Here is an 18635-nt window from a genome sequence, read left to right as displayed (position 1 = left end):
ACATCACCCCCACCCCGCCGCCCTCCCGCCCCGAGCTCCCGCCCGCGGCCGCCGCACGGAGCACAGCGGGACACGGGGCGGCTTGAATCCGCTGCCTCCGGGCCCGCGGCCCCTCCCCTCGCCGCCATCTTCACGGCGAGCGAGAGCAGGCCCGGAGCCACCGCGCGGCCCGAGCGCACGGCGGCGACAAAGCGGCCCGGCTCCCTGCCCGACGCGCCGCCATCCGCACCCTCCCGGCCCGTCATGGCGGCGTCCGCCCGCTGCCCGCCCGGCGGCTGCGCCCCCCCCCCACACCCTCACCTTGGTAATCTTCACCATGATGGCGGCAGTGCCTGGCGGCGCAGGGGCGGCGGCCGAGCTGTGTCGGGAGCGGGGCGGGCGCGTCCGGCGGGGCCAATCGCAGCCCCCGCCCCTCGAGCCGCCGCGCCAATCGCCGGCGCCCTGCGATCGGCCAACCGGAGCGCGCCTTACAGCCCCGGGGCCGGGCGGCGGGGGGCGAGCGCGGGGGGACGCAGCGCCCACCCGGGCGGACTCGGCCGCAGCCAATGGCACGGAGGCTGCTCGGCGCCTGCGCGCTGATTGGGCGGCGCGGCCGGGCCCGGGGCGAGCACGTGGCGGGCGGCGGCCACGTGGTGGGACCGGGCGGGTCCGGGGTCCGCCGGGGACCGGGGTCTGCCGGGGTCCGGGGTCCCGGGGGTGTGCCGGGGTCCCGGGGGTGTGGCATATCCCGGGGGTCCCGGGCTCTGGCATGGCCCGGGGTCTGGCGGCTCCCGGGGGTCTCACAAGTCCCGGCACCGGGAGCCATGCTGCCGTTCCCCGGCAGTCCCGGCCGGCCCGGCGGCAGCTCGCACCCGGTGTGCAGCGGTTCCCGAACACGCTTTTGCGTTCCGCTGTGGGACTGGGTTCGCCCCAGCGCTGTCCCTGCCACCCACCTCCGCCTGGCCCCGCGTCCCCTCCCCGACCCTCGGGAGGCGCTGAGCGCCCGGGGGCAGCTTGAAGAAGCATCCGTAGGACCCGGTCAGTGTGCTGCTGCTGCTGCTGCTGCTGCTGCTGCTGCTGCTGCTGCTGCTGCTGCTGCTGAGGTTGCAGCTGGCACAGGAGCGCTCTGCAGTTGCCAGGCTCTGCTTCTGGCTGGGAGAAAAGGCCCAGAGTGGAGGAAAAAGATAAGCCTGTGCTTGCCTGATGGATGCTTTTGAATTCAGTCACTGCAAGAAGACACCACCTCTGTCCCTGTGGAGTTTTCCCCCAGTGGCGATAAATTCGGGGTACAAATGACCCCAGGGTGCCCCTGTTTCACTGGTCGCTCTGCTGGCAGGGCTGGGTGCTGCCTTGCCCCTACTGACACAGAGCAGGCTCCACTGCTGGGGTTTGGCCACTGCCTTACCTCCCCTTCCACTTCAAACGGGGCATCCAGCCAGCTCCTGGGGCCCCTGGCTCAGGCATGGGTGACTCCAGCAGTTTGCTCTTCCAAGGCCTACTTGAGCTAAGTACCTGACAAGGGGAACATGAGATCCTAGTGAGCCCGAGAATAAAAATACAGACTCTGAATGAATGCCGTCCTGCACGGCCCTGGTGCCCCTGAGGGCACACCCCAGGATTGTGCAGTGCCACCTGAAGCAAGGGACACACTGTGGGTGAGGCAATGTACCCAGCTCCTAGGCTGTCCTAGTGCCTCTGTCTCCTCTGCTGGGTAAGGAGAGGCAGTTTCCAGGCAGGCTGAGCCAGGGTTAATCCCACCCCACCTGCTCACTGGGAGGGGATGGGGTCAGTCAGCCTCTCCAGGAGTAAGCCGAGCCTGCGGAGAGCCTGCCACCATCAGCCAGCTTGGGGAGGGAAGGAGCTGGAATGGAGTGGGATACTGCCCCTGCTCCAGCCCTGGGCACCTACATGCAGGCAGATGGGGATCCCCCCTGGGAGAACCCCGTGTGTAGGGCAGCTGGGTTCTGAAATAGCAGTGGCTGGCTCACGTCCCACTGTGTGCTGCAGGAGCTGTCCCCAAGTGGGGACACTGCATGGGGGAAGCAGTGACACAGACCCAGTGTGGCCCAAGGGGATGCAGAGTGATGGAATGCAACACAGAGAGACCTGAAAGTGATTTTTAACTTTTTAACTTTAAACAGCAAGAGCTGTTTGCACCCTCCTCACCACACATGTGGTGTACCACGATTGCCTGAACAGCTCTGCTGCCTGTGCTGGGGCTGGCCTTGGTTCCCCCACGTGCTGTGGGAGGCTGGTGTGTCATGAGAAAGGTACAACTGTTCCTTCAGCCAGGGGCCGTTTTGGCAGCTGGGACACTGCGTGTGTCCAATAACAGGGCCAGCAGTGGGATCTGCACAGGGCTGGGCTGGCAGCTGGCCAGTCTTGGTTCCCAGCCCTGGCAGGGGACTTGTCAGCATGGCCTGTGTTCCGTCCCTGTGCCCAGCAGTGTGTTGGAAGGTTGGCCTTGCCTCTGGCATCTCTGAGGCTGCAGCAGAACGCAGCGTTTGGGGGAAGGAGCACAGCACCCTGTGCAGAGCAGTGAGAGCCAGCACTGCCCACAGGGCTGTGCCAGTCCATGCTGCACATCAATCCGTGCTCCGTGCCAGTCCACGCTCCGTGTCAATCCATGTTCCACATCAATCCATGCTCCATGTCAGTCCATGCTCTGTGCCAGTCCACACTCCGTGTCAGTGCATTCTCCATGTCAATCCATGCTCTGTGTCAATCCATGCTCCATGTCAGTCCATGCACTGTGTTAATCCATTCTCCCTGTCAATCCATGTTCCACATCAATCCATGCTCTGTGTCAGTCCATTCTCCATGTCAATCCATGCTCTGTGTCAATCCATACTCCGTGTCAATCCATGTTCCATATCAATCCATGCTCTGTGTCAGTCCATGCTCCATGTCAATGCATGCTCCGTATCAATCCATGCTCTGTGTCAGTCCATGCTCCGTGTCAATCCATGCACTGTGTTAATCCATGCTCCATATCAATCCATGCTCTGTGTCAGTCCATGCTCTGTGCCAGTCCATGCTCCATATCAATCCATGCTCCATGTCAATCCATGCTCCATGTCAATCCATGCACTGTGTTAATCCATGCTCCATATCAATCCATGCTCTGTGTCAGTCCATGCTCCATGTCAATCCATGCACTGTTATCCACGCACCATTGAGCAGGTATGGACATGGCCCAACCCTGCCAGCTGCTGTTATGGCCAAAAAGAGCCCAGGATACTGCAGAGAGGAAAGCAGCCAGGACATTGCAGATGCCAGTGTTTAGGCTGGGCACATCCCATGTGTGGCCAGGATTTTTCAGCCCTAGCACCGGGCAGGGTGATGCCAGGGTGGAACAAGGCCAGCCTTGTTCTGGGACACAGCACATTGCAGGGCTGTCCCTGCTGTGGCACGGCACAGCCCAGCTCCTCTGCAGGCAGCTCCGGGAATTTCAAAGCCGAGGGAAGTCTCAGAGAAGCATCAGTGAGAAGGGTAATTTGGCCAAAAGAGCAGGTTTGACAGCTCTATTTGTGCAGTAAATACGCTTTAGGTCCTTTTATGGCTGTCTCTTGTTGTTGCATGTCTGTGGCTTGGAAGTGTTGATATAATTCCACACTTAAAGGGAATTTAGCTGGTTCAGTGGAGACCCCGGAGCGATTGCCATGGATTCTCAGTTTCTGGCACAGCAGACGCTCACCCCTGTGCACTTCCCAAGCCTTGCAGCGCTGGGAACACCCGGCTGCTGCTCCCGGGGCTGGGGCACCGGGCTGCGAGGCACAGCTGGGTGGCCAGCTCATGGGGACCCCGCGGGAGTCACAGAAGAGGCGAGCGTGTTCCCAAAGCCCTGCTCAGCTGTGGCCGCTGCTGCGTGTTTCCACTAGATGGTGACAAAAGGCTGCCTGTCCCGGGTGCCAGCCCGCGGGGACACCCGGCTGCCCCGAGCGCCGCATCCTGCCCGGCCTCCTTTGTCACTCCCGGGACATCCCGGGTGCCTTTGGAACTCGCCGGACAGCAGCAGCAGCCAGGTGCAGTCGGCAGAGGAAGAGTTTTACCTGTGGCTGGTGCAGGCGTCTGCTGCTAAAAAACAGTCAGGGATCTCCAGCAAACACCCAGCGGGTGATCAGAGAAGGGGAAACGAGCTAGAAAAGCAACGAAACGTGTCCCTGAGCATCCCAACCTGACATCACCTGCTGTGTGGTCTGAGCAGTGTCCTGATGTGTATGGCATGGCAAAGGTGACAGGAAAAAAAAAACCAAACCAACAACAACAAAACAAAACAAACAATCCCCCCCCAAAACCCAAAAAACCCAGACAAACAAAAAAAAAAAACCCACCCAAACCCACCACCACCAACAAAGTCAAACAAAAACCAACCAAAAAAAAAAATCAAAAACAACTATAAAAGCAAATTTACCAACCCCAGGTCTAGGTGCTGTTCTAAACCTCTTTAACAACCTCATGTTCCACTGGCAAATCCTTTTCTCCTCTTGGTGCCCAGCTCACCCCACCATGGTGCTCCTCTGCCAGCAGGTCCCACAGCTGATGGATGGTGACCCAGCAGCACCAGGCACCCAGGGCTTGTCCTCTCTCTTCCCAACTGCACAGTTCCCCAGGCCCTGATTAATGGAGGACAGAAAATGAGATGGGGCTGTGTAGCAGTCTAATTAAGTCTTTTTTTCATTATCCCCCTGTCTGTGCCAAGAGGAGAGTCCTCAAGGATGATGAGTATGAAGTGGGTGCAGGGCTTGCTGTGACAAATGGCACTTAATTCAAGTAGTCACAGACAAGTGCATGTCCTCTGCCTTGAAATGGGCAGCCTGGGACACGCTGGCCTGCAGGGATGAAAGTCAACAGTGCCTGGCAGGGTGTGGGATTTCTTCTCTGGAAGTATCCTTTCTTGAGGTGGGATGCTGCAGGAATTGGCATGGGCCCCTGGAGCCAGGCGTACCCATTGTCACTCTGGCAGATGGTGGCACATCCCTGTGCCATTTCCTGGGGTTCATGGACAAGGAAGCCTACAGGTGACCCCCACAGGGAGTTTTGTACATGCAGATTTAGTCTCCTCATGACATCCAAGTATTCCTTGTAGTGATAATTTCTGGCACACTGCAGAAAAAAAGGAGGTGTATTTCCAGAAGGAGCGAATTCCCCTGAGATGTCCCTTCTGGCAGGCCAATTCCTCTCCCCAGCACCCCTTGCCTGGAGCTGGCAGCAGGACCTTGTGCTCTGCCTGTGAGCCCCCAGCAAGCCCCCAGAGCCTCCCAGCCAGGGGGACTCCCTCTGGATCTGCTCAGGAGAACAAGTACAGCTCTGGAAAAAAGGATGTGTGAGAGAAAAGTGGGACTGGAAGAGAATTTGCAGTAGCTGTGAGATAAAGAAGACAAACCAGGACTGGGAGATGTGCAGCAATTTGGGTGGTGAGAGGAGACCTTGGGAGCACCCTTCTCTCTCCACTGGAGTAGAGAATCTCCAAGTGGAGAAAGTCAGTGAGATGGGACTAGGCAGGCATTTTGAAGCAATGCATGCAAATCCTTTATAACCCAGGGAAGTCAATCAGGAGTGAAGCTACAGGTGATCCCAGTTCAGCAATGCCAGGCCAGCAGCCAGAGCATGTCACAGTCCCATGCAGCTGCACATCTTCCTGCATTGCCCTGCAGCATTTGGGAAGGCTTCCAGGACCTTTGTGGAGACAGCCCAGAGGAGGAAGCTCCTCTTTGCCTGGGCATTTCTGTGCATGCTGCTCATCTCCCAGAGCTGGGGCCGTAGGGAATGGAGTCCAGACAAGCACTGGGTCTCCAGGGATGGCTGTCAAGGCATTCAGGTAAAACATCTGCACACTCTGGTGGCTCAGCACATCTGCCCCTTGGTACAGCCCCACGGAGCAGTGACCTGGGGCTTTGTCTCAGTTTGTTCCCATTTCACCTGCTGGAAGCTCCCTCTGCTCCCAGGCCTGTGTTGGGCTATTTCCATTTCACAGCAGCTCCTGGGCACAGGGCCAGTGGAAGGCAGACGCTCTGCCTGGAACAAACCCAAACCAGAGGAACTTTTTTTCCTTCTCAATCAAAAAAAAAAAGAGAAAAAAATGTTTGAATCTTTGTTGAATTCAAACTGGAAAAGCAGGAGTCTCTCTTCACTCCCCTTATAAGGTCACCAGTTTGATCCCCATACAGACCATTCACTTAAGAATTTAACTCAATAATTCTTGTGGGTCCTTTCCAACTCAGAAGATTCTGTGATATCAGTTTATTTTTGTGTTTGTATCTGAGTGAGAGGGTGAGCTCGTCCCTGCTTGGGAGCCACATGCCCCCATCACTCAGCAAAGGCAGTGGCAGCATGGGCTGGTGAACCTGGGGCTGCCCCGTGTCCTCACCCCAACACCAGAACAGAGCCAGATAACATCAGGGAGAGCAGAGCCACACACACACAAACACACACGTGTCCCCAGTATAGCATGTCCCAGCCTCTGCCAGGGAGCAAGAGCCAAAACTGCTTGAGGAAACAGGCATCAGTGCCAGTGGGAAGTGCTGGCTGGCTTCCTAAGCTCAGTGGAAAATGTTCTATATTTCCCCCTGAGAGCTTCTGTCCTGTGCTCTCCCAGCTAGAGCTTCCCACTGAGCCTCATGCATGGAATTTGTAAAGGCCCTGTCCCAGCTTGCTGCTGTGAGGGAACAGCCACCCCAAGGGCTCTCGTGGTTGCGTGGTCCAGCCCTGGGCTGAGCCTTTTGGAAAGGGTTACTTTGCACCTGACTGTGCAGAGCTGAAGCGACCTGGGCAGGTGTCAAGGTGTGCAGACCACCTGTGAGCCTGGGAGAGGTCAGAGCTTGGGAGTCAGGGAGCTGAGTCCATCCCAATTTCACCATCCCTCTGCCCCCCTGCAGCAAGCTCCATCAAAAGGAGGTCAAAAGTAGGAGCTGAAAATGCTTTTCCAGCCCAGACCACTCTCAGACTGTTTGTGCCTCATCCCAGAAGCAGACTGGGCTGTTTCACTGACCAGCTCTCACCACAGAAATTCCCACTTGCAGGATGTGAGATGAAACCATTGCTTTGAAACTTCCTACGACCACAGTTAAAAATAAGACTCAGAGTAATAATTTCCCCACTGTTGGTGCCTCAGACCTGAAAAACCTAGTCCTGAACGACCCAGTGGTGTCTCATTTAGCTGGGCAAGCTGTGATCATGATGTGTGCATCCTGGGAGGGAGGCAGGAACATGGTTTCTTGGGGAAAAGTCCTCTCCTTCCCATCCTGATAATCCATCAGCTCATCTCCCTGTGTATGAAATGGCAGAGGAAGCTCAAAGCAGACTGAAAATTGCACTGCATCTCTCCTGCTCAGTTTTAATTGTAGAGCAAAGAAAGAAGCCCATCGATTCATCCCTCTGGGTAATTAAATGCTTAATGCTATTGACTATAAAGACATTATGGTTCAGCAGCCCAACACTAATGCATTAATAATCGCTTATATCATGGCAGGCAAGGGGCACGAGCTGCTCCTGAGGAGCACGAGAGTTACACGGGATGGGAGCACACAGTGAAGAACCTCGGGGACTGAATTAGTGCCGTGACAGCCTGCAGGAGTGGGAGCTCATCCCAGGGAGCAGGGGAGCAGGGCAGGGCTGGAAGGACCATGGAGGAGGGGCAGCCCCTTCCCCAGGGGACTCCCCCGGCCGTGGCAGTGGGAGGGGAGTCTGGGCTCTGAGCATCAGGGCTGCCCCCGGCACAGCTCTGGGATGGTGTCAGCCGTGGGATCAGGGAGATGAATCTGAGCAGTACAACCCTTTTATAACAAGCCATGGCAAAGGCCCCAGAACGTCTGCCCACCTCCTGCCAGGCTCTGCATTCCCAGTAATTAGCCGTCTGCTTTAGCCTATTTATTATGCACATGATGTGGAGCACAGGGCAGAGCCTGCACATTGCCTGGGATTAAGCACATAAAAGTGAGCTGAGTGAGCAGTGCTCCAAGCTGGAGAGGCTGCTTTGCTTGCTGGGAGGAGCAGTCAGCCCTCAGAACGTGCTGTGCCCGTGGCTATGGCTCACTTCCAGGGGAGGTCTCCCCAGGGAAGGATGGAGGCTGCACTGCCTCCCACCTGCAGGGACCCCAGAGCCCAGCACAGGGCAGGAATCCCGTGTCCCATGGGCAGGGGGGATGCTTAAGGGACATTGATGGAAGATGGAGGAAGGAAGGACCTGCAGCATCACAGCGAGAGCAGCCCTTTTCAAGACCATCCTCTGCTCAGTTCTTTTCCACCTCCCCAGGATGTTGTCCCTCCAGCCATGGCATGCTGGGTTACCCCACTGCAGCCACTCCAGGGACACAGCAGACATGGCCTCAAAAGACAGCGGAGGCAAAATTTCCACCTAAGCTCTCAAACCCATGTCAACAACCCCCTGCCCAAGGATAAGGGGAGCTCACACAGCCCTTCCTGACCTCCAGCATGAAAACCAAAAGCACTTGCAATTTTCTCTGAGCAAATGCAAGTACAGATCATGCTGTCAAGCCCTTATTTGATTTGTTTTTCTGGTGGCTCTGCTCCGTTTGCCTTCATTACTTTCTCTGCCCTGTGCCATAGTCCAATAATGCAGCATCTGCCCAATAAAAGGTCCATGAATATAATTTACAAGTAGTTGGCACCTTCTGCCTTGTCTGGGAGGGTGGCCTCCCTGGGTACACTGCTGTTTGGAAAAAGTGAATTTTACAGTGGGGTAAATAACCTCTGAGCACTGTTTGTAGCTTGATTTATCTTCCTGAGGTGGCAATTCTCCCAAACATTTGATTCATGGTATGAAATTGAACCTCTCTAAGTATATTTCTTTACAGAGTCTTAAAAAAATAAGTCTGGAAAGAAAGAAGGGAAGGTGCTTTCTGACAGCCTCAGTGATGAGGAAGGAGGTGCCTCTGGTGCTTTGGATATACCTGAAGGGGAACACTGAGCCCGGGGAGAAGGAGCATTGGTGCTCTCAGCGTCCCACCTCCCCAGGAAAGGCAGCCCTGACTGGGAGAGCTGCTGCATTTTACTCTAGAAAAGCCTTTCTGAGACTGAGAATACACACCTGTGTTGGTACATACGTGTGTACAGCAGCCCCAGTAAGGGTTTGTTGGGTTATTAGGAAAGAAGCATTTCCTGAGGGTCAGGGAACACGTTGCTGTCTCCACACTCCTTTGCTCTGAGGCTTTGGGATGTGCCTGTGGGTGATGGGCAGAGCTTGGGGGCTGTGCTGTGGAGCAGTGCCTGCTCTGCCCCCTTTTTCAGGAGCAGAATGAATCATCACCACGGTGGGTGCCAAACCCTGCGCCCTCCGGGCTGGGAGCCTCACAGCCTCGTGCCTGAACTCGCTGAAATTGGTGCAGGTGGCATCACCCTGAGCCTTTGGGCTGAGGAGTGCCCGAACCAGTCCTGCTGGGGCTCATCCCGTGCCTGATCCTCACCCTGGCTCTGGGTATCGCTCCCAGGGAAAGTGAAACACTCACAAAGTGCTGCCTGCTGCAGGGCCAGCATCCTCCAGACCCTGAAGGTGATAAAAGATCCCCAGTGGATGAGCCACAGCCTGGGAGGGAGAAAACCTGTCTGCAAAAGGAGATCTCACTGGGAGAAAAGTCCAGAAGAAAAAGAGGAAATTTAAGGGAAAGTCCAAATATTTCCAACCACAATGGTGCCAGATTTCTCTGTTTTAATGGGTTTTCTTTGGCCCCATCACACTGTGGGTGAAGGTTGCCTGTGCAGAGAGGAGAAAGGCAGTTTCTGTCCAGGGCTGCCCTGGGCTCTCAGGAACACCTACAGTGCAGGGGTTAACACAGAACTTGGTCTCATCAACCATCTCCTGCCAAGCCTTGGCTAAAAGCAGGCTGGGGCACTTGAAAAGGTCCTGAGGACTGGCCAAGTGTGAGGGGATCAAGAGCTGTTCCCACTTCTAACACAGAAAGAGGAGACAAGTGCATCCCCAGGTCCCTGCCCTGGCACCAGCTTTGCTGGAAAACCAGCCAAAGGCAAACCTTGGTGAGGCTAAAAGAGCTCCAAGCTGTGCTTGCACTGCCATGACTGCAGGGTTAGTGCAGCCTGGGCTTCACCCTCTTGGTACTGAAAGGTGCATTTAGCACAGAAATGACTGGAGGGTGCAGAAATGCACCAAGCAGGAATAGTCACACTTTGCTTACTCATATTGAGCCATTTCTGTTTTGCCCAGTGGCTCAGACCAAAGGGGCACAAAATCAGGACCTGTTTTTGACCTCTGCTGCCCTTGCTCTCACCTGCAGAAGGGAGATCCTGCTCCTGCCACCACTGGGTCTGGAGTGAAGGCAGTGAACAGAGGGGTTCAGAGGTACAGCAGCAACCTGGGGGCTCACAGCCAAAATGCCTGCTTGTTTTCTGGGGAAAAAAAAAAAAAAGTTAAATCCTTTTCTTGTGGGGTAAGCCTGGTTTTGTGGGGCACAGAGCAGCCTCTTGGAGGAGGGACAATTAGGGCAGAAGGTCCTGAAGATGCCAACAAGTGCCCTTGGCCACATCACTCACCAGTGTCCCAGCTACCAAAAGCAGTTGCTGTGGGTGAGCTGTGAATTCACATCCTCTGGTGCTGCAGCACAGGAGGGGATCTGCCCCCACCAGCAAGGAGGGGACACAGCTGAACAAGTCCCTTGGCAGAGCAGGACTGCAGTGGGACCCTGTCTGTGCTTGGAGATGCTCTGGGTATTCAATCAAAAGGATACCAGATTGCTTGGCCTGGTCTTTCCTGTTGTTTTAAATTGTTCTCCCTATTCCTTGAGCACAGTGACCACAATCATCACTGTGACAGAAAAGCTGAGTGTTGGGACATCCTGAATGGGGCTGAAGATCCCCAAACCTGTTTCTAGTGGGTTTGGAGAGGAAGCCATGGACAGTGCAGAGGATGCCTCACTGCTGACCCCAGCCTCTCCCAACACACACCTGCAGAATAAAATTGTACCAGTGTCAGCCAAAGGACCTGCTCAGCTCTCTAGCTGCTGGGCTGGGGAGATGTTGAACTTCTGGGGCAAGGAAGCAGGCCAGGAGCTGGGAGGAACAGCAAGAAGACACAGAGAATTCCTCCCAAAAACTGAGGAGATGCTCACAGATACAGATAGATAAGCCAGGATATGCTCACCCTTCAGACCAATCTCAGCTCCAGGGGTAGGTGGTTTCTACTGCAACCACTGGCTTTTGGAACAGGTTAAACTGTTATATCTCCCAGCTGTGTCTGCCCAAAAACCATCAGCACAGAGACAAAATTTGCACTAGGAAGAAAACCCTTTCAATGCTTCTACTGTCACACTCACCCCACCCCACTGGGTGCAAATGGGTGCTTTTCAGCCCAATTATTACCACTTTCTTTGTTTTCTTTCTTTTAGCTTTTTGCTGCTGTACACCTAATTCAACCATCCTTGACTGAATCAGTAGAAATGCATCTCATCTACCTCCCTCCTTCCATGGGAAGGTCCTGAAGGAGTCCTCACCCAGCCCTCATCTTGCAGATGATGCTTGAGCACAGCACTTGCTGCTGTGTTTCGGGGTCCTGCCAGATGGACTCACCGCCTGTTGGTCGGGATTGCCACAGAAAAACAGGAACGAAACCCAGCTCCAACCATTTGCTTTTCCATCTGTGCAAGGCGGTTGTTGAAATCGGCGCCGGCAGAGGGGTCTGGAGCTGAGGCCAGGATAAGTTTGGAGAAGTGAAGAGCTGCAGAGAGATGTGGATCTTCCTTTAGCAAAAGCAGAAATCACTGGAAAACACCAGAGGAGCAAAGAGCTCGCAAACCACGATGCAAAAAAGTCAGCTTGAGCCTGGCATTGCCAGCTGGCTCCCAGGATGGCTTGGGACTGTAGGTGTGGGAGACAAGAGCAGAGCAGGCAGCAGCAATATCCTCCCTGCTCCTTATTAATACAGCAGTGAGGCTTGATGGGTCTCCTAAATTATAATGTCTTTCTTGTCATTAACTCGATTTCTTTCTGGTGACAGCAGCAGCAAATTGGCCCCAGCTGCTCTGAGCAAGGGATGAGAAATTAAAAGGAATTAGACAAGCCAAGTGCTGGAGGGGTTGGTGTGCAAGGGAGGGGGTGCTTTGGGCCAGGGATGGCCAAGGAGGGGGATTGGGATGGGATGGGATGGGATGGGATGGGATGGGATGGGATGGGATGGGATGGGATGATGTAGTCATGGGGGTGGTAGGAAATGCCAGGACGGGATAAATGGGCTCAGGGCTCATGCTTCTCCTGCAAGCAGGACACTGAAAGCAGGTGCCTGCCACAGTGAGGTCTGTCTGGGGAGGGGACAGCCCTGTGTGTGCTGAGGCTGCTGCCATGCAGGAGGACACGTGGGAGCCCCTCAGGGATCCCCCCCTCCAAGGAACATTCCCTGCCTGGGTATGAAGGAGGACAGTGCTGCTGAGCTTCTTTGCAAGCCAGTACAAGCAGGTCTCAGGTAGCAAGGACTTTTTATCAGCTGTCCTTGAAGAGGCCAGGCACAGGAACTGAGGGAAAACAGATCTATGTCTGTGTCTCCATTTTCTGCTGCCTGTTGGCAGCTCTTGCCCCTGAGGCTCTGCCTGCCCTGCCAGGGCATGGAGACGGTCTTGGAGAACCAGTCCATCAGTCTCTGCCAAATACCTGCTGGGAACCTGTGTCCTCCCATCCTGGCAGCCCCAGGCTGATTGCTGTGTGAAATACAGCTTTTGACCTGGCTTGTAGCCCCAGGGCCAGCTGGAACCATCCTGTGCCTGATGCAAGCTCCGGGGGTGGGCAGGAGGAGATGTCTCATGCTCGTCTCAGCATCCTTAATGTGAGACGGTCATTAATGTGACACAGTCACTCCACCCGCCCAGGAAAGATAACAAGAAAGATGAGTTTGGCCTCCCAGTCCTCTCAGACAGCTTTCTCCAATCTGCCACATTAAATAGTCCTGAACTGAGGAGACAAACTCGCCCTGGCTGCCATGATAAGCACAAAGAGTGATAAACCCACGTAATTAAAGTCTGCACTGTAATAACGTTGCAGTGGAGACAGCTGGAGTCTAGCCCTGAGCCTGGGTCCATACCTTGGGTTTTACTTGTTTTCATTCAAACTTAGTTTGGAGAGATTCAGCCCCAGCACTGCTGGGTGCCAGGAGGGAGGGGAAATGCCACCTGGGCATGGTGGAGTGGAGGAGCAAGGGCTGCTGTTCCCTTCCTGGCTGTAACACAGAGAACTCCTTAGCAGAGGCAAACACCCTCAAAACTGTATTTGAAAAGGAGCTGACCTTATAGAAAAGCACATGGCTCATAAAGAGGCATTTCCCCTTGAGGTACTACACCACTGCCCTTAGAGGCCTGGGCAGAGACAACAGGGACTGCCCAGGGACCACTTTCACTGGTCCTAAATACACAGAACACTAGGTAAAAGTTAGCTTTTTCCAGTCTGGCCTTCCCAGCCTTCCCCTTCATGGTGGAATTTTCTCCACCCCAATGAGACCTGGGGAGCTGATCCCCCTCATCCCACCCAGGGGACCAGGGCAGACGCTGGGATGTGTGCTGGGGACCCTCAGCACAGCCTGTGGGGCTGTAGGAAGCCCTCTGCACACTGCTGTGCTCCAGGTCAGTCCCAGGGCCCTGAGCCCAGCTCCCCCAGCCCTGCCAGCAGCCACAGCCACTGTTAGCAGCCCCCACGTGCCTCAGAGCTCAGCCATCCAGCCGACTTTAATCCACTTACCACACTGCTAATTATCTTTCCTCACTTCTGTTTTCTTAACCAAAGTGTCCCCATGAACAAAATTAAGCATCACACAAGCTTCTCTGACATAAATTCTGCCAGCTTTAGCAACCACAGTTGCTACAGGAGAAGATGTGGGCTAGCCCCTCTCTCTTCTAACCCATCGTGGTGGGGTTTTAACCCTGCCCAGATGATGCCTGTGAAGGTGCCCAGTGGCTTTAATTGTCCCTGCCAGACTGTGGGGAAGGGCACTGTGCTTGGCACCTCTGTCCTTCCCCTCACCCTGCCAGCATGGCAGTGGGATTTCATACACAGAACAACACAGAGTCCTTCACTCCTTGGAGATGCCCTTTGTCCCTCTAGCTCCAGTGTTTCCCCCCTGTGTGCCCTAAGGTCAGGAGAGGTGGGGTGCAAGGACCCTGCACGTGGCCTCATCCCTGCAGGGCTGTTGGGTCTGCTGTGACATAGAGGGGACTGTCCCTAGTGCAGGTGACAGTCACAGTGCAGCACTGCTGAGTCAGCTGAGCCTCCAGAGCTGCAGCTGAGCTCCTGCAGCCAGCCCCGTGCTGGGCTGTGCTCCCCACGCTGCCTCCTGCCAGCCTCCCTGCAGTGCCTGCCTGGGAGCTGATTTCTGTGAGAATCCTTTGGGAAGGCACTGAGCAGCCAGGCAGGAAGATGGGCTGCCTCTGCTGTGGGCCTGAAAACTGAGCCCAGAGGTGTCCCTGAGGAGCAGGGACAATTCTGCACATGTACACTGGGGGCTGAGCTAGAAAACATTGAAAGGCCCCTTCCAAGCTGAACTATTCCATGGTTCTGTGATTCCTTGCTGTCTGTTTGCCTCCCTGCCCATCACCATCTGTAGGCACTGTGTGTTGGCTTTTCACCACCACCACCAGCCTGGAATAGGGGAACAAATGAAATATGGTTCTAGACACAGCCTAAGCTCAAACCCAGCACAGCTTCCTGACATCTACATTTTCCTGCTTCCCTCCCCCCTGACAAAGGCTGGGATCTTGGTGGGAAAGGCTGCTGTGCTGCATCCACGGCTGGGCAGCCCAAGCCTGCCCCCCTGCCCAGCCCTAGGCAGGGACTGCTCATTCCCAGGCTCACAGTGGGTTTGCCAAATTCACACTGTACGAGTTTTCCCCATCCCATGACTGTGTGAAGGAAGGGAAAAACAACCCTTCCCTTGAAACCATTTTCCCTTGAAAAGGGGCAGCAAAAAAATCCGCTGGCACACTCTGGAGCCATTTATCATGGCTACAGATATACAAGGCAATTGCTGTAAAACTTGAGTTTGGCTCTGTGAAGGAAAAAATCCCCACCCCATGCTTGTTGCAAATAATCACAGCACAAAAAAAAAGCCTTACAAGGCTGGGGCAGCCTCATAGATGAATTGCTTTTTAATCCCCAAAGCTGTGGTGATAAATCTTTTCACTGGAAGCTCTGGAGACACTGTGTCACTCAGGGCATGCAGCAGCGTGGGGGGAAACAGCTCCAGGAGCTGAGCTGGCACGGGGGCAGGAGGGTGCTCCTGCAGCCAGGAGCAGGTGATTTGGCAGGAGCTGGCAGCTGGACAGAGCTGCTATAAGTCTGGGAGGACAGATGGACACGTTTTGGGGAGCAGCTCTTCAGAAACAAAGTGTTTGGAGAGGAGATGGTGGCATGGAGCCCAACCTGACCACGTGCTCCCTGTTGCAGGGACAGAGAGATGCTTCTCCCTGCTCTGAGCAAAGACACAGAGCAATGGCATCCACACACTCCCTGCCTCTGCTGGCCCCTCAATTTACCTCTGCTCTGACCCATCTGGGGTCCCTTGGGCTCTGAAATATTTATTTGACTCCCAGGCAGTTTTGGAATGTTCCTTCTGCCCAGCCATGCTGAAGCACCATTGCCCCTGGCCAGTTACAGGGGTGGGAGCAGTGGGAACAACTTGCCCATCCTTGCCTTCCCCATCCCTTTGCTTCTATATCACCTCCCTGGGAGGAATAATCCCTCTAATTTATCCTGGGAGGGTGGCAGGGCCAGGCTGGCCCTGAGGGCTCAGGGCAGTGGGAGCATCATTTCCCCTCCTGGGGCTGCAGTGAGCCTGAGGCAGGAAGGAGTCCTCACCCACTGCCTTCCCAGTGGTGGAGAGGTGTAAAATGCTCTTCATGAAACCATTCTCCCTGAGGAGATCAGTTCCTTTTTTATTAGGTTTCCTGCATTCATTAATTATAGGATTAAAGGACTTGTCCAGCAGCCTTTGATTCCAGCATCTCTTGGGAGCCCAGCTGGCATTTGGTACCCGGGAAGTCTCCACATCAAAACCCAGCCAGGGGAGCAAAGTCTGCCCATACAGATCCACCCAGGAACTGCCACCAGCTGTGCTCTGACAAGTTTTGGGATGCTTTCCAGGGTGATCCTGGCCCAGCTGTGCACGTGGAGTGGGTGGTGGGGCAGCCCCAGCATCAGCACCCAATACACCAGGGCTTGAGCTGCATACTCCCCTTGTGTGTCTGAGAGGAGAATTTGGGATCACCAAGGAGGATGGGGAGTCCCAGGCCAGGAGGTGTCTGAATTTGGGATCACCAAGGAGGATGAGGAGTCCCAGGACAGGAGATGTCCTGTGAACACAAGGCTGGATAAAGGCAAAGCCAGTGCCTCACCTTTCTGGCTGCTCTGGACTCCATCCCAGCTGTGCTGCAAACAAGGATCCTGTAAAAAAGCCCTGGGAACACAGACTCTGACACACTCTGACACTGGCCAAGGCACTTGGCTGCTCAGGAACAGCAGGACAAGTTTGCCCTCGTGCAGCACGAGGGACCCAAGACTCCACAGAGGCGTCTGTCACTACATTATAAAATACTATTGACTGCCTATTAAAAAGCCATTCCCTGGAGATTTGTGGCTGAGGAAGCAGCTGGGTGAAGTGAGATGGGGCAATAATGGCCATCAAGGAGGCATCAGTCACCTCCACCCACGCAGCAGCCACAAGGGGCCCCACAGGGCTGCCAGGGTGCTGTGCCCTGCCAGGACCATCACTGACAGGAGAGAGAGGATGAAAAAGACAGATCTCAATGCCCTCGGTCACTCTGACATCCTCCAGAGAGAGGCAGTCAGCAGGACCCTGAAACACAAAGTTACTGCAGCCCAATGCCCACCCTGACCCAGCAGCACCATCAGGACCCTCAGGGGTCAAGGAAGGGCTTTGCCCATGGCAGACCTGGCCGTGGGTGGGGAGCAGGGGAGCCAGCTGCACTGCCCCTGAACTAGGGACTGGGTGGATGGGGGCAGGAGGGAGTGTGCAAGCCCCAAACCCTGCCTCTTCTTGGTCACTGGCCTGGCTATGGTCCCATGCAATGTCTGAAGGGGCTGGAAGCAGAGTAGCAGCTGCCAGCGCTCTGCCTGGGGCTTGCCCATCCAGTATTTCTGCTCAAGCAAGCCCCAGGCAAGCCCATGCTGACCAGAGGCACGTGTGATGCTGAGCCAGGGCAGCCTGCAGAGCTGGCTGTGAGGGAGCTGGGGTTGAGTAAGTAAGTGCAAAAGTGCAAAACAAGAGCTCAGACTGCCTGGGCGGCCCCTCAGCTCCCATTTCAGACCCTCAGTATTTCATCCTGCAGGACCTGGTGTACGTGGGGAAGGCAGCACATTGATCTCAGACAGGAAATCAATGGGTCCTTCCAGCCTGGCAGAGCGTGACCAGCCAGCCCACACTCCCTGGCATTTTTGTGACATTTTCCAAGCCGTGTGTCTGAGGAAGGACTGATGGCCACGGCTCCAGAGGCTGTCCCTCTGCACAGGCCCCAGCCCTAGCTCAGCCTGAGGGGCCAGGAAGGGTGCAGACGTCCCACTGGTGCCCTCCCTGCCGTGCCCACAGTGTCCCTGGACCTGCAGACCCACCACAGCAGCAGAGCCCCAGGGAGAGCTGGTGAAACAGCCCTGGTGTCCCTCACCCTGGCACGCGGCTCATCCATCACCCTCCCCAGGAGCATGGCCTGGGCTCAGTGCCGTGCTGGAGCAGAGCTGGGTGCTAGGGGACACAAGCAGGGCACAAATCAGGCCAGTGGTTTTTTTTAATTCTCAGCAAGGCTCAGCCCATGCAGGGCAGGGATGGAGGAGGGCTCCCCACATTCCCCACAAGTTCAGGTGACCACGGTGGGCAGAGGAAGAAGAGACTGGCAGCCAGCACATGCTGCTCAGAGAGGGGAGAGGGGAGCATATTCATGGTACACAGACAGCCATGGAGCTCTGCCTTGGCACTACAGACAGCCTGGAGATCCCTTTGTCCCATATTTTCCCCCGCAGACTCCAGCTCTGGAGGGAGCAGCCATGCTCCTTCCCTTGCCCTCAAAGGGCTGGGAATGCAGGGCATGAGAAAGGCTGGGAGCAAGGAGCTGTACCAGCACCCTGCAGCCAGGCACCAGCTGGCACCACTGAAGAGATGTGCCAGGAAATCAGGGTCACACTGGTGCCAGATAGAGATGTCTCAAGGGAGAAGGCACCCACAAACCTTTTTTTCTCCATGAGATTTTTCCACAGTCCCATGCAAACCTCTCACACAGCCCTGGATCTCAGACCAGGTGCAAGCACCTCTGGGGACACCCATCCATCCCTGTGCCCTAAAACAGCCTGGGATGCCTGAGCCCCCAGCTCCAGTACCTGCGGGTTCACCCCACTGGGCCACAAGGGATGGAATATTTTTAGGGATTGCTGACAAATCCCTGACATAGAAGTCAGCTGTCCCCACACCACAAGGGATGCCCTGGTGCTGAGGACACTGGGACGCATTGCCATGCATCCTGGGCACAGCAAGGTCACTGCCACCATGTCCCTGGAGCAGTGCTGCTGCTACCTTTCCATCCCAGTGGGACAGCACAGAGAGGCAGGGACCCCCCCTCGCTCCCGCCCGCTCCCCACCACGAGTGCCACAGTCAGACGGACGCTGGCGGTGAAGGTCCCAGGGTCCTTCCCTGTCCTCCCACTGT

At 55.6% G+C, this 18635-nt stretch overlaps 1 protein-coding gene across 1 annotated transcript in view; it reads right to left on the bottom strand.

The window, feature by feature from the left end:
• Positions 1 to 391, bottom strand: part of NCL (nucleolin) — a 7609-nt gene extending 7218 nt beyond the window's left edge. Inside the window, exon 1 of the mRNA XM_039713712.1 lies at positions 301 to 391. Coding sequence (XP_039569646.1) covers positions 301 to 318 — 18 coding nt within the window. The 5' untranslated portion in view covers positions 319 to 391. The remainder of the gene's footprint in view (positions 1 to 300) is intronic.
• Between the last annotated feature and the right edge of the window lie 18244 nt (positions 392 to 18635).

Source organism: Passer montanus, unplaced genomic scaffold (assembly GCF_014805655.1).
Source record: "Passer montanus isolate IOZ18808 unplaced genomic scaffold, ASM1480565v1 scaffold29, whole genome shotgun sequence".
Classification (NCBI taxonomy): domain Eukaryota; kingdom Metazoa; phylum Chordata; class Aves; order Passeriformes; family Passeridae; genus Passer; species Passer montanus.
This window is presented reverse-complemented; position numbering and strand designations above follow the sequence as displayed.